We start from the raw sequence: 14,564 nt of genomic DNA, 5'->3' as shown, positions 1-14,564 counted from the left end.
TTATTTTGTGCAACACATACCTTTATTGTTTGCATGTGAAAAATTGTAAGATGAAGGCAAATGACTAAATAGCATACTAAGGAAACATAATGACTTTCTCAAAAACAGTTTTTATGTTCATCATGATAACTTGAGCAAAAAAAAAAGAGAGAAAATCAGCAATTCGATTTTTATTTAACATGTACATATATCAACTGTATACATATGAAAATATAAAGTTTTTCTCTACGAATGTTTATGGTCAGTTAGAGTTACAAAAATTATTTCTAATAACAGTTATTGTGAACATATGAAATTCTTTCTATGTTGGACTGGGAAACATGTCTTTCTAAAGGAAGGACAATATTTGTAATATATTAAAATAAGAAGTGCAAAATAAAAAAATCCATGCAGACTGCATTGTCTTTATTTAACAGCAACCAGGAAAAAGTTATTCTACAAATCTAATGCAGATCAAATGTTACTCCCTAAATGCCTTTCTCTGATTTACAACATTACAGTCCTCCCCAAAACAGAAAACAACACCCACAGTAAGAACAGACACCTGTTCAGTTGAAGTATTGATGAACAAAAAATTAAGTAATAGATAAATTCTGATGCAAACACATAGAGTCAAATTTTGCATATGATATGCGCCAAATGAAAAGATTCACGGTGTAATTGTGAAAAACAAAAAGGTTTGCAAATGGATTTAAAAGTGGAAACATAGTTTTCATCAGCAAAACATAGTTCCAGAATTAACCGGCTTTGGAGTGACAAACATAAAGGCTCCATCTCCCTTAGTTTTAGCCCATCTAACCTAATATTGATAAATCACTAAACATTACTTACTAGTATGAGGTTCAAACACGTACAAGTTGTTACCTTCATTTAAATAAAGAGACCGTGCCCAGAAAAATGCAGAAAACACAGATTAGGATAAAGTGTGAGCTGGGAAAAAAAAAATTACTCATAACTTCCCATTACAGTTTATCTACGTATTTAAAATTGTATTATTTAAAATGTTTAAATAATCTTCATTCAAATATATGCTGGAGTAATTCCCTCAACCAAAATTTTGAGAAAAATATGTTTTGACCTATCTGTATTTGATGAGATACTCTGGATAAATCTGCTGTTTTTCAAAGATCACATATATGCTGGGGTTGCTGGTGGAATTAACACAGCTGTCATAAAGAGCTTTGCTTCCTGCTTTTGGTGGTGGTCGAACGTAGCTGCTGCTCCCAGTCGTATATTCACCTACCAGGACCAGAGCAACAAACATGTTCTTGGTTTGACTCCCTCCAATCCTGGAATATCTGTCTGAGTAGGTTGCATCTCTGGCAAAGTAGCTCCCTAGAAAATAATGATCAGAGAGAAAATAAAGAATAATTAGAAATATTCTACTTCTAGATTCTGCTTTTGATCAAAACACTTATATGTTTTACGATACCTTTGCCATAGGCTGTTCCATGGACACCACACATCCTCCAGTCAAAGTTTTGCTCACATATGGCGTCAACCAGACTCTCATCTGTCCCGTGGAACAAGTACTGCTGATTTACAAGCTTCCCTCCATTCCTCTTCTGCATCTGCTCCTTCTGCCTGCAAATAAAGTAAAAATTATAAAACACAAATATTTACCAGTAGTTACTCTTCATAACACCAAAAACCAAGTGGTCCTGCCCACAAAAAATATAAAATTAAACTGCCTGTGATTTACCATTGAAAGACTTCCCACAAGGATGGATTCTGAATCCTCTGGATGCTTTGAATGTTAGCATTAGGCAGGGTGCGCTTGAACAACATCTCAATCATATTGTAATCTGCTGCGGGTTTGGACAGAACTATTAGCTGGTAAAAAAAAAATAAAAAAAAAGAGAGTCAAATAAAGAGGTGGAGTTATTAGAAATATTGAAAGCTAATCATAGAAAAAAATTATTAATAACCACAGTGATTTAGGGAAGATATATATATAAAAGAATACCTTATATCCTAGATCAGGCAGTGCATTCTTGTCCCAATGCGATGGAACATTTTCCGCAGTGGATGAGTTTGCAGTGTGTGATGTTTCACTGCAGAGAAAATACAGAAATTAGGCTTCATCTCAGTGACACTGCAATGTACAAACATAAACCTTAGAATGGCAAAGAATCCACGTGGGTGAATATTACCTCTTGAGCTTCGCCTCCACATCTTGAGCTGAAACAAAGCGAGGTCTCCTTCGTACAGCCCTCCTAGTCTGGTATTGTACATTCTGCTGATACATTTGCTGAGTTCCTGCTGCATCCTTAAAGTGTAAAACATACTTCTGTTTGCCAGCCTGGAAAGAGATCTCCGTTTCTCTGTCTGCCATGTACATATTCTCCAGAATTTGGGAAGTGACAGAGGGATCTCCTGAACCCTAAAAGAAACACAAAAGACAAAGAACAATCATGTAAGCATTAACATATTTGTTTCCTTCAGAAAGCTATTAGGAACTTCTATATACACTTGGTCCCAAAAAAACATTGGTAACTAATGAAGAATAAAATTTCATAAAAAGGATGGGACTCTTCAAATTAAGAATGCAGTGGTAGCAGTGTTACATTAATTTATTTTATGGTATCAGCAATCAACCACTGTCCTCTTTTGCTTTGCTGTGAAAGAGGTTTGACTGACAGACACACACACCCACCAGGTTAAGCTGTATGTTTGTAGCTAGAAAGAGTTATGTTTGTAGCCAGTGGTTTTGTAGCCCATGGTTAATCTGGTTAGTTCCTTGAATCCACATAGTTCAAGGAATTAACCAGAGACCCAGAGGCATGTCTCAACCGGTTGAGCTCCTTCCTCAGTCTTTTTCATCTTCACTTCAACAAATAAGAAACACAGAAAGAAGAAACACACACCTTGTTGTTGACACAAGGTGTGTCAACATTTGAACATTTGTTGTTATGAAGTTATGCAGTCTATTTACAGGGATGACTGATTACAGGGAAGTGAAACGGGTGAAACGTATTGACTCAGAGTGAGGAGCACTAGTGAAGCAGAAAACTGAGGCTTTCAAATTATTTCAAATTATTATTGCAGTCATTACAATAACGATATTTAAAAACTGAATTTGATCAACTCACCTGTCCGTACTCCACCCATCTCCCATCGTCTTCCTTCCAGTACCACAACCACTCTGTTGTTAAAATGAAGTGTGGGGGCTTTGATACAGATGAGGCAGTGGACAGCCGCCGAACTTGTGATCCTCCAAATGTCATATTTTTGAAGTCCACACAAGGCTCACTTTTTGGTGCACTGCCAAAAGAAAGCAGTTACTCTTAAAGCTTAGCTGAACCAGAACACATATCTTTGGCGTTCAGTTTCACAGGAAGTGAATGATTAACTATTTTACCTTCGAAAACTGAAAATGCTCATAAATGCTGACGTAGGTCTTGGTTGATCTTTGCAGCTCGTCTCACATGACGGATCACAGAATGCTTTCTCAACTTCCTCCATGTTGACCAAGTCCTTCCAGGTCACACCGTCCTGGTCTAAAACCTGCCATCTGTAAGGCAGATACCAGTGGACGCGGATGCAATTCTCTGTGACAAAATCCACAAGAAGTGACCATTCAGAATGTAACAACTGTGAAAACTCAGAGTGCTGCAGATGAAATACATCAGATACCTTTGAAGCTGCAGTGTCTGCGTATAAAGAAGAGGCAGATTTCGTTACGCTCAGCATCAGTTAATGGTTTAGAAGGGCTGGCAGATTTAGTTGGAGATTGAGGTTTGTTTTGAGAAGGTTCACGGGAAGGCTGCTGATGGGTGATTCTCACCTCTGGAAGCACTAAAGTGAAGAATCATTTAAGATATATTATGTAGAATACTGTCTTCAGTTCATGGGAAGAAAAACAATGGAGCACCTTTTTATAAAAGTAACTAATAACCTGATGCAGCAGCTGGCTTCTCTTGTTGACCAGCGATGATGAATTTATTCCTATAGATCTTGTAAAGGTTTTGAATATTTTCCTCACTGAATCCTTGGAAAAGTTTCAATGCTTGTTGGTCAAAAGTGTGTTTTCTCTTACACGAAGAGCCAAACTTACAGTCTCCCTGCAGAGAGTGCAGGCAGACATGGAGCTTTTTGCAAGTGGCGGCAAACTTGCAGGAGCCAAACTGTCCGTCACCCTTGTTGTAATGTGGACAAACCTAAAGAAATACAGAGAGGATCAAAAGGGTAACATTTTGAGACAACAAGGCAGATTTATTGTTCATCATCTGACTAAAGTCAGAAAGTCCTACCTCAGGAAGCAGAAAAGGGTCATTCTGCATTAAGAGCTGCAACAACTGTTTCTCTGTCAAATCTTGAAGACCGTGTCTCCTTAAAAGCCGATTATTGTGGTGAGAGGTGAGACTGTGTGGATTTTTACACTTGTCTCTAAAGACAACAAGCAAATGTTATTATTTTTTTTGTTTCAATCTATTAAAAGTTTAAATTAGAAATATTTTTCTTTGTAATAATAATAATGAATTTATTTGTACAGCCCTATACAATAACCAACAGTAAAACAGTTAAAACATCACATAAACACAATGAGGTCAGACCATTAAGAGCTTTAAACACAAACACAAACACAAAGTAGATAAAATCAATCCTAAACTGAAAAGGGAGATTGCGACGATATTAAAATATTGGTGTGATGTGATCATGTTTCTTAGATTGTGTTAGGAGATGGGCGCAGTCTGTAGACTGGTTCATGCCAAAACAAAGCAAATTGCAGTAATCCAGTCACAAAGGTATAAAGCAGGAGCAGCCATTTCAAGGCTGTTATAATCTAGAAAGATTTTGGCCTTTGCCAGGAGCCGTACGTTAAAGAAACTCATCCTGATAACATTGTTTGTCAAGTTTAAATTTGAGTTAAGAAGCAGACCAAGATTTTTGACTGTGGGTATCCAGCTGAAAGAAGTATTAAGGCCAGCTACTTCCCCTTCCCCAAACACTATATGTTAATTTTTGTCATTGTTTAAATATGATAAACACGAGTCAACCTCTGCTCAATATCTGACATACAAGGAAGTAATAGCTTCATGGCTGATGTAATTTATTGGCAGATACATGCCATCTGCATAGCAGTGAAAGGACAGGCTGTACTTATTCTTCACACACAAGCTGCAGTATTATTACTAATAGACAGGTATTTAAATACATCTATTCAGGTTAAAATAGATTAACACATTTATTCATTTATCCTTTGTTGGGCGAACAAAGGATACTCCTAAAATGACTCAACTCAGTTCAGTTATAAAAAGAAAAAACTATTTTACAGTAATTACAGTTCATTCCATCAAAAGTATTCAAGAAAATCTGTGGATCGCAAATACATACATGTAAAATATTTAGCAAGCAGTAGAAGACACAGGAAAGTGCGGTGTACATCCACTCCATTATAAACCGTGGAGATTCTATTTCTATTCCAACAACAAAATACTATAACATTTTACTTCGAGTATACTCAAGTCATTTTTCGTGACCTTCAAGGGATTGAAAAGAGGCTAAGGCCTCACTCCAATTTAGTAGAGCTCCTCCGGCTGCTTACACATGAGCAAATAACTCATGTGGCAATAATAACTCTCACCAGAAAAACTTAAACATATACAAAGATAAATTAAAACGCCTTAAATTAGAGTGAAAACTGTAGCAAGGCACTGTATTACAGTTTTGGAAGGAACAGTGTCTAAGACCGTAAACACTGCCCTCTTCTGGACGACATGGTGAAATTACCTGAACTCAAATGGGAAAGACGAAAACAAACATCTTTCTTACAAAGTAAAAATATTTTTTACGTTTATCGGTCTCTGCTTACTGGTAAACTACTTATTGAGTGCGACTAATAATGTTTTATTTTATGAGTAAGCTTTTAGAAGTATTTCCTTGAAAACAAAATCACAACATGACACACCTATGTCAACGCAATACTCTATTTTTAGCGCCTTGATTGGCAAACATCCACATTTTGTTAAGCAAAGCTTTGTCTTCTCATCGGTTTTATATTTAACCAAAAATGATCACAGTGCCGTTTTCTTAAAGTGTTAGGGTTTTACACAAGAAGGCGAAACTTTAAATAAAGTTTCTAGGGAAGTCTGAGAGTAAATCTTACGTTCATCTAAAGATGGATACAGAAAATATAACGAGCTTATTAAACTGAATTGTATATTGGTTAATAAAAGAATAATTACCAACTGTTCAAGTTAACTTACCCGAATGTGCAGCTTCCACCAATAATATACCTGCACAAGTGTAAACCATCACACTGCTTACATTGTCCACCTTTTATCTGGCAAAGCCTCAGGCTGGTTTTTGCTACTACCAGACTATCAGGCCTGATTAAATAACCGCTGGCGAGCTTCTCTTTTCCTTCTCGTATCGCTATTATACCGTCGTCAAAAAGAACTGAGCGCAGATCTGCCACCTCAAAGCCGAAATTGCTCTGGGCGAGTTCTAGCAGCTGCTCAAAGTCCAAACACCCATGGTTGTCACACAGGACCCTAATAATTAAATCCTTAGAAGCCATTCCGAAAGACGTCTGACCTAACAATGGCTCTTCGACAACAGCTGATCTGACCCAAATACTCACAACAACACGCCTTCTTTCATGGAGAAAGGAAAACGAAACTTATGACTGAAGGGCGTTTGGTTCTCATTGGGTGATGTATTTTTACGTAATAATAGAATATTTAACATACGTTTTCACTTTGTTGTAGTTGTTTATTATTAAACACTATGTAATCATAGTGCTTGTCATCTTCACTAAGTGTTTAATAATAAATACTATGATTACAATAGGCCTTCGCAGCGCTTTGTGTCACATTTAAAGCTATAAGTGAGTCTGCTAACAGTTCGTCATGAAGCTCCTTTGAAAAAGTTTGATTAATTTCCATGAAGCCAAGGAACAGATACCATTTATACTTTTGTTTGCGATGAAATTGAAACTATCTCAGGGGGATCAAAAGAAAACAGATGTGAGTAGTTTCAATTTTTTTGAAAGATTGACACTCCTGGTCTGGAAAAGTTTATTAGCACTTTGGATAGGATAAGTCAATCCTTTTAACATTTTAAACAGCTTCATGATCTGCTTTTGAAATCATTTTTTAAAAGTAACCATTCATGATATGGTGGATAATTAAAAATAATTCTCTACAATTTAAGTTTGGCTTCCAGTTAATCTGAAATGTAATATTTGTAAAAGAAAGTAAACTTGAGGTTTTTTCCATACATTTTGGTTTGCATAAAAATGTCCTAATTAAGAAAGTTTGTGCATAACTTTCAAGGGGACTTGGGTTATGACGAGATAGAATACAAGATTGCCCAATGCCCATACAGTTGCTGCTACCTACAGCACTAAAGAACAAATTCAAAATTGTGTTTTTGTGATTTCCTGGGCAAATGAACATTTACATAATATTTACAAAAGACTATTTACTTATTTACTTAGGCAGACTCCCGGCAGACATGTAGTCACCCAAGGTTAGGAGAAAAGAGCTATTCAGCAGTAAGCACAAAATACACAAAGAAAGCCAGACTGCATGCTTTGGACAGAACAAAGATACCCTGCAAAATGTGCCCTTATGTGTATTGGACTTTAGCAAGCTAAAAAGTGTCCCATTTGTATTTATGTTTTATTTCCCTTTAGCAAAAGGGAATTAAAGCATTTGTTTACTCATCTGTATTTGATGAGATACTCTGGATAAATCTGCTGTTTTTCAAAGATCACAAATATGCTGGGGTCTCTTTCCGAGTCAACACAGCTGTCATAAAGAGCTTTGCTTCCTGCTTTTGGTGGTGGTCGAACGTAGCTGCTCCTTCCCTTTGTGTATTCACCCACCAGCACTCGAGCAACAAACATGATCTTGTTCAGACTCCCTCGGACTCTAGAATATCTGTCTGAGTAGGAGGCATCTCTGGCAAAGTAGCTCCCTAGAAAGAAAAATAGTAGTTAAAAGTTACAATACTTTCTCTATTCCTAATTGTTACTTTTCCAAATCTGATTTGATCATTATATCACCAGAATATGTTTTTTATACCTCTCCCATAGGCTGTTCCGTGGACGCCACACATCCTCCAGTCAAAGTTTTGATCACAAATGGCGTCAACCAGGCTTTCTTCTGTGCCGTGGAACAAAAGCTTCTCATCCACACGTTTCCCTCCATTCCTTTTCTGCATCTGCTCCTTCTGCCTGAAATAAAGCATAAGACTTATTACACAGCACAAAAGTTAAGTGATAAATATGACAAAATATGGATTCTATGATGAGCAACTATGTAATAACCCTACTTCTACATGCCGTGATAAAAGCTTCAGAGGGCAAATTTTCAAAGTGTATCACCATTGAAAAACTTTCCACAAAGACGGGTTCTGGATTCTTTGGATGCTTTCAATTCTACTGCCAGGCATGGTGCGTCTGAAATCCTCCTCAATTTTATAATCTGGATCAACTCTGGAGAGGAGCACGAGCTGAAACATGACAGAAAAATGTCATGTTGGTAAGGTGAAATTAATAAAATCTGTCAAGCAGAGTCAAATACAGGCTATACATTAAATATACCTTGTAACTCAAATCAGGGAGGGCTTTCTTGTCCCAGTGGGGTGGAATATGTTCAGCAGTGGAGGAGCAGGAGCTGTGTGATGATCCACTATAAACAAGATCAATAAAAAATCAAACATCCAAATAAATTACGATAAAAAAATATATCTACATACAGTACAAATAACTTGTATAAGTCATGAACAACTTGTATATGAACAACTTACCTCTTGATGTCATTCACATCCTGAGGTGACACAAAGCGAGGCCTCCTTCGGATCTCTCTTATAGTTTTATATTTTAAATTCTGTTGAAACATTGTCTGGCTTCCTTCTGCACCTTTGAAATGCAAGATGTATTGATGTTTGCCTGCCTGGAAAGTGATCTCTGCATTCTTGTCTGCCAGGTACATTTTCTCCAGAGTCTCAGAAGTCACTGTGGTGTCTCCTCCACCCTGAAAACAACACAAACATAAAAATACATCGAAGTCTAGAATTGATTGAAAATAAAAATAATAGAAATGTAGTGTTCATGCCACATCAGTGACCGCTATAAATCAGCTGATATACAAATAGACATCAATATCTTGAACTGGTACAACGTACCAGAAATAAAGCAAAATAACAATCAAGCAAAGGCAGACAATAGCTAAAGACTGGTGATTTTTAGTGGCACAAAAAGTGGGTATGCGCTATATGCAACATACAGGGGCGCTGTACTGTAAGGGGCGCCAAAATGATGATGGAAAACTAGTTGAGAACGCGTGATCTTATTCTTTCATTTGACTCATATTGTCGTCTTATGACATGTAACTACAGATGCTGTCCGCATTCATCCCTATGCATCTTTGTCCTAGTCCCTCAGAAAACAGAACTTTCTGTTCTCAGAGGGACCAGGATAAAGATGCATAAGGATGAAAAATGCTTTTCAAAGCGGCTGACAGACAGCAGGTATGCTATTTTCATCTATCAAAGAGGGGCTTGTAAATTTTCAGGTTAACTTAAGTTAACAGAAAAATGACAGATCACTGTTGTCTTGCAGCTGTGTGCTGTGCTTAGGCCTGTCACATAGCAAATTTTGCTAAGTGATTAGTTGTCTGAAAAATGATTGCAATAGTTCACACTACACATTAGTTCACACCTACACTTTCCCCTTACGACAATCTTAGAACTTTGGGCGATTGTTGCTTGCGATTTCGTAACTACGGTAGATCATCGTGGCCGCTCTGATCTAAATCAGGGGTTTTCCCCACTGGGATGTTAACACAGCCTGTTGAATGTGACAGGTAGCCAATCAGAAAGCGCAGATTCTCTCGTGCTTTCTGAGGGAAAATTACAGAGGGGAATCCCAAACAGTTGATAAGGCGCACAACCCGAAGTCCAGCGGACATTGGAGATATGTGGAAACAACATTAATGTTTATAAAACATTTAGTGCAAAGAATACAGAAATAACGAGGGGAAGAGTTGGAGCGAAATTGCTATGCAGTTGATGAACCCGGTAACTTTTCAGCTGTTCTTCGTTAACGTGACATAAATAGGTTCTAATGATTTTCATTCAGTCAGGACGTTACGCTGACACTAGAGCCACATGCATTGCAGGTATGGTTTTAAAATGAGTTAATTGGACTTGTAGCAATTAGTTTGTGCCCATTGTTGGACACCACACGGATTTCTAATGTTTGGTCTCTCAGGTTTTGAAAATGGGCCGACAATCGGCGGACAGCTCTAAGATTGTGTAGTGTGCGCTGGACATTACACTAAGGAAATGAAGAAGGGAGGGTCAGTGGAGAGCAGCGGAGTTTAGCCTTTTTTCATTCAGTGTCATCAACAGAAAGAGAAAAAGGCTGGAAGAGACGATAAAGCCGATAATTAAAATGACGTCGATAGTTTTAATTTATTGTATGATTAATTGATTTATCGTTTATCGTGACAGGCCTAGCTGTGCTATAATGTGTCTGCTTACACCTCAGAAAGTACATAGCTGTGCCTCTGTTGGCAACAGTCTGATGCAACAAATAGGACTGTCTGTTGAGAATAATAAACAGTTCTTAAAGCAAATTATTCTCAATGTTTAATGTTTCATCATCTGCAGCACATATTAGCATCAACAGACAAAGGAGAATCGAAACCCAGTATTGACTGGCAGTAGCAGATTATGTAATCTGGTATTGCAGTAGTCTTATTGTAGTTTTGTTTTTGTTTCTCTGCAAATATAGTGAGAATAGGAATATGTCAAATAACACAGTTTGCACATTAAGGATAAATTAACTGAAAGCAAAAGATTTTAAAAGAAATGTATAAATCCATACAAGTAGAAAATCAAGAGTTTCTATTTTGTAAAGTCGTCCATTAATCATAATAGAAATACGTAGTTTTACTGCAGTTATATTCCAATCACCTGTCCATACTCGATCCATAAGCCATTGTCTTCCTTCCAGTACCAAATCCACTGAGTTGTGAGAATGAAGTGTGGCGGATGTAGGACAGAAGAAGCCGTGGACAGGCGGCGAACTGGAGACCCTTCGTAGGTCATCGTGTTAAAGTCAACATGCTGCTTAGATACAGATCTGAAAGGAAAATAGATTCCCTATGACTGCTATCAGCATGTCTTCATATATAGTGTATTTAAACCCTTTTAAAGCTGTCTGCATTTTGTCCATCATTTTAGCCATGATGCTACTACCACTACGCTCAAGCATGTGAGGATGATGTGTTCATAATGATCTGTAGTTACTTTTTTCACAACACATACAGTATAATTTTGTATGAAGGTCATAAAGTTATATATTGCTTTCATCAACAAAAAATTGTCACATAGCTGTCCTTTCAGCTCATTCTCCCACCTGATTTGTGTATTTTACAGCTCCTCCACTTACCATGGCCATCTTGGCTGCTTCTGTGATTAATAATCTCCTTGCCAAGCCAATCAGTTGAGAAATAGACTTTCTAGCTTTAGATGATGAATTGAATTGTGCTGCTCACTGAGTTTCTAAAAGCTTGTGATAGCATTTACAACCTAACTCTGCCTTAAACTTATCCACAACTTTATCTCTAAACTGAGTTCCTCTGTCTTTATACTTTTTGTTTTCTAGAACTCCAAGAAATTCTCTGAACAATTTTAATTTATTAAAAGAAACTTAATGCACAAATTAGGTGGCTTCTGAAGGTAACTGGTCACACTGGATTTAATTTGGGTGCAGCAGAGTAAAAGAGGCTGAAATATTATGCTCACTTTGCTAGATTGAAAATTCATGCATTATTTTTACTTTAATTTACAACTACGCTCTATTTTGTGTTAATCTATTAGATAAAACGATTTAAGGTTTGGGGTGGTTAAATACTTTTGCTAGACTGTATGTATCACAGAACACTAAACATCTGCAATCTGAATAGTGAACATTTGTGTCTCTCTTTACCCAAGATTCAGACTTGAGAGAATTCCCAACGTAGATAGCAGTGGATCCACGCTAGTGTTGCGTTTTGGGTCAGCGTATGACTTTTCAATTTCTTCCATAAAAGGCAAGTCCTTCCAAGTAACACCATCACTGCGTAACACCTCCCATTTGTACGGTAGGTTCCAGTGGACACGCGCACATTTCTCTGCAATAGAAAACTCAACTTAGAACATTACATAGGGATTAAATTTACTTCAGGTGTGACGGGTCAGCTCAACCAGCAGCTGGTACCTTTGAAGCTGCAGCTTTTGCGAATATTATAGAGGCAGATCTCATTCCTTTCGCCTTCACTGTTGGGTTTTGAAGGACCAACAGAGTTGGTGCGACTTCCAGGACTCATTTGGGGAGGCTGATGGGAAGGCAGCTGATGACTGAATGTCACCTCTGGAAGCACTGCAGGAGATGCAAATATACATGTCATATAATCCTCAAAAGTAAAAAAAAAAAAGGAGAGAAATTATCAAGAGAAAAATTATGTCAAAATTCATAATTACATTAAAGGAACGTACCTGGACCAGCAGCAGCAGCTGGAGTCTCGTGCTGTCCACATTGTCCAGTGATGATGAATTTATTCCTGTAGATCTTGTAAAGGTTTTGAATATTCTCCTGACTGAATCCTTTGAACAGCTTCATTCCTTGTTGAACAGTATGGGTTCTCTTGCATCTTGAGCCGTACATACAGTCACCAAGGAGGAAATGCAGGCAGACATGGAGCTTTGTGCAGGAGGTGGTGAATGAGCAGGAGCCAAACGGACCATTGCCCTTGTTGTAATGTGGACAGACCTTTAGAAAGTCATCGAAGAGAATAATATTTAAATATGTCAAGCATAATGACAGATTGTTTTAATTACGATTTTAGTCAGCAATGTCTACCTCAGGAAGCAGGAAAGGATCGTTCTGCAGTAAAAGCTGGAAAAGTTGTTTCTCTGTCAAATCCTGAAGACCAAATCTTTGCAAAAGATCAGCGTTGTGTGAAGAAGCCAAACTGTGTGGATTTTTACACTTGGGTCTAAAATGATACAAGGTCTTCCAGTTAAAGAAGTTGTTTGTATTGAATAAACAAATTCAACTAATTAATTAATTTAATCAATCAAAACACATTCTGTTTTTTTTTTTTAACCGAAGCCTGTCTGTCTATTTGTCTTTCTTCAGTATCTACTAATTTTCAACATTAACAGAAACAAGCACTAAATAAATTACTCTATCTGTAATGAGTCGATGTAATTGATGAGTTAAGGTGCTTTTTATTGAATTATTGAAAGAAAAATAATTTTTCAATTAGTTTTCTAATGTACTGAAAATAATCATTTTTTGGTGTTTTTTTTTTTCTCTCTCTAGTGATTGAATAATGTTAAATGCTTCCAACGTCTGGATGAAATAAATGGGAAGTTAAATGATTAGAGTTGAAAAACAATTTCATAAATTATATCATACTAACTGTTTTATTGGAGATCTGCGACACACTGTGAACTCATGTTACCTCAGTCAACCTGTCAAAGTCTGTTGATACTGCAAAGCACAATGCGATTGGTCCATAAATGATGACGTGCAAGTTACCCAATCAGATGTCAGTTTAGGTCGTCTACTAAATCTGACAGTTTAAATGTTTTCATAATTATACAGGACTTTTGTAAAAGATTCAATGTATTGACATAATAATAAAACATTTTTCTAATTTTTCTTTAAATTCATAAACTTTAATTTCCACCAAGTTTAATCTAGAAATGATTTTCTTTAAGGCTATACTGAGTTTCCGTGCCTCTAATTCAATGTTATACAAGTAAAAGACCTTCGAAGTGAGTTTAAGCCGCATCTAATGTATGAACTTAAATAACTTAAGAAATGTCACAAGCATTATATTAAAAATAGCTGACTTATATATAGAAGAAACATACCCGAAGGTGCAGCCTCCGCAGACAAAATACCTACACAAGTGTAAATTATCACAATGTCCGCATTCCCCAGCTTTTCTCTGACAAAGCCTCAAACTGGTTTTAGCAACAATCAGACTGTCAGGCCTGATGTTACCCCCAGGAACCCGCTGTCTACCCTCCCGAATCGCGATTTTACCGTCGTCGAAAAGAACGGAACGGAGGTTCTCTAGTTTAACTCCGAAGCTGTTTTGTGCGAGCTTCGCATTCAGCTGCCTTATCTCTAAACAACCGTCATTATCGCACAGAATCTTGAAAACTAATTTTGAATTACTAGTCGATGCCATCCCGACAGAAGATGCAGAAGATGCCTCAAATAATCACTCAAGGAAACTGTTCACAGCTGACTTGAGGCAACAACATCCACAGGCCCGTTTATAAAGAAGTGAAACCGAAACTTATATCGAAACTCTTTTTTTTCCCCCCAAATAGCAAAACCCCCGCAGGACTGATGTGTTCCTAAAGCTGACCTATTATAATGTTATTTTAAAGATGAAAATAGTCTGGTGTGAGAGTACAGCGCCAAAAACAAAATTATTTTCGCTTTACATAATACTTGTCAATCTGAAAGTCGAGCCCAAATTCAAAATATGAATCTTTAATTGGGATCTTTACGTCAATACGTCAGTACGTGAATGCAATGC

The 14,564-nt window shown here is 37.2% G+C and overlaps 2 protein-coding genes across 2 annotated transcripts; both read right to left on the bottom strand.

Moving 5' to 3' along the window:
• Positions 1–155: 155 nt before the first annotated feature.
• On the bottom strand, positions 156–6,578 carry parp12a (poly (ADP-ribose) polymerase family, member 12a). The gene is made up of 11 exons (XM_044123547.1): positions 6,210–6,578; positions 4,254–4,389; positions 3,899–4,160; positions 3,637–3,798; positions 3,362–3,551; positions 3,093–3,264; positions 2,154–2,383; positions 1,967–2,054; positions 1,703–1,833; positions 1,433–1,584; positions 156–1,335 (listed from the first exon to the last, which is right to left on the bottom strand). The coding sequence occupies exons 1-11, from the start codon at positions 6,521–6,523 to the stop codon at positions 1,079–1,081; spliced, it is 2,094 nt and encodes a 697-aa protein (XP_043979482.1). The 5' UTR covers positions 6,524–6,578; the 3' UTR covers positions 156–1,078.
• Positions 6,579–7,662: 1,084 nt separating this feature from the next.
• Positions 7,663–14,324, bottom strand: LOC122834956 (protein mono-ADP-ribosyltransferase PARP12-like). Its single transcript, XM_044123545.1, has 11 exons — positions 13,885–14,324; positions 12,863–12,998; positions 12,499–12,772; positions 12,221–12,382; positions 11,951–12,134; positions 10,933–11,101; positions 8,761–8,987; positions 8,555–8,642; positions 8,336–8,463; positions 8,034–8,185; positions 7,663–7,926 (listed from the first exon to the last, which is right to left on the bottom strand). The coding sequence occupies exons 1-11, from the start codon at positions 14,205–14,207 to the stop codon at positions 7,670–7,672; spliced, it is 2,100 nt and encodes a 699-aa protein (XP_043979480.1). The 5' UTR covers positions 14,208–14,324; the 3' UTR covers positions 7,663–7,669.
• Between the last annotated feature and the right edge of the window lie 240 nt (positions 14,325–14,564).

The sequence above is a fragment of the Gambusia affinis genome, linkage group LG08 (assembly GCF_019740435.1).
Source record: "Gambusia affinis linkage group LG08, SWU_Gaff_1.0, whole genome shotgun sequence".
NCBI lineage: Eukaryota > Metazoa > Chordata > Actinopteri > Cyprinodontiformes > Poeciliidae > Gambusia > Gambusia affinis.
This window is presented reverse-complemented; position numbering and strand designations above follow the sequence as displayed.

Excerpts from the sequence above, each read along its gene's own strand:
- parp12a (XM_044123547.1), bottom strand. The coding sequence starts at position 6,523 with ATGGCTTCTAAGGATTTAATTATTAGGGTCCTGTGTGACAACCATGGG. Across the intron at positions 4,161-4,253 it reads ACCCTTTTCTGCTTCCTGAG|GTTTGTCCACATTACAACAA; the intron begins GTAGGACTTTCT and ends GTATTTCTTTAG. Across the intron at positions 1,834-1,966 it reads TGCCTGATCTAGGATATAAG|CTAATAGTTCTGTCCAAACC; the intron begins GTATTCTTTTAT and ends TTTTTTTACCAG.
- LOC122834956 (XM_044123545.1), bottom strand. The coding sequence starts at position 14,207 with ATGGCATCGACTAGTAATTCAAAATTAGTTTTCAAGATTCTGTGCGAT. Across the intron at positions 12,999-13,884 it reads TGCGGAGGCTGCACCTTCGG|ACCCAAGTGTAAAAATCCAC; the intron begins GTATGTTTCTTC and ends GTATCATTTTAG. Across the intron at positions 7,927-8,033 it reads CGGAACAGCCTATGGGAGAG|GGAGCTACTTTGCCAGAGAT; the intron begins GTATAAAAAACA and ends TTTTCTTTCTAG.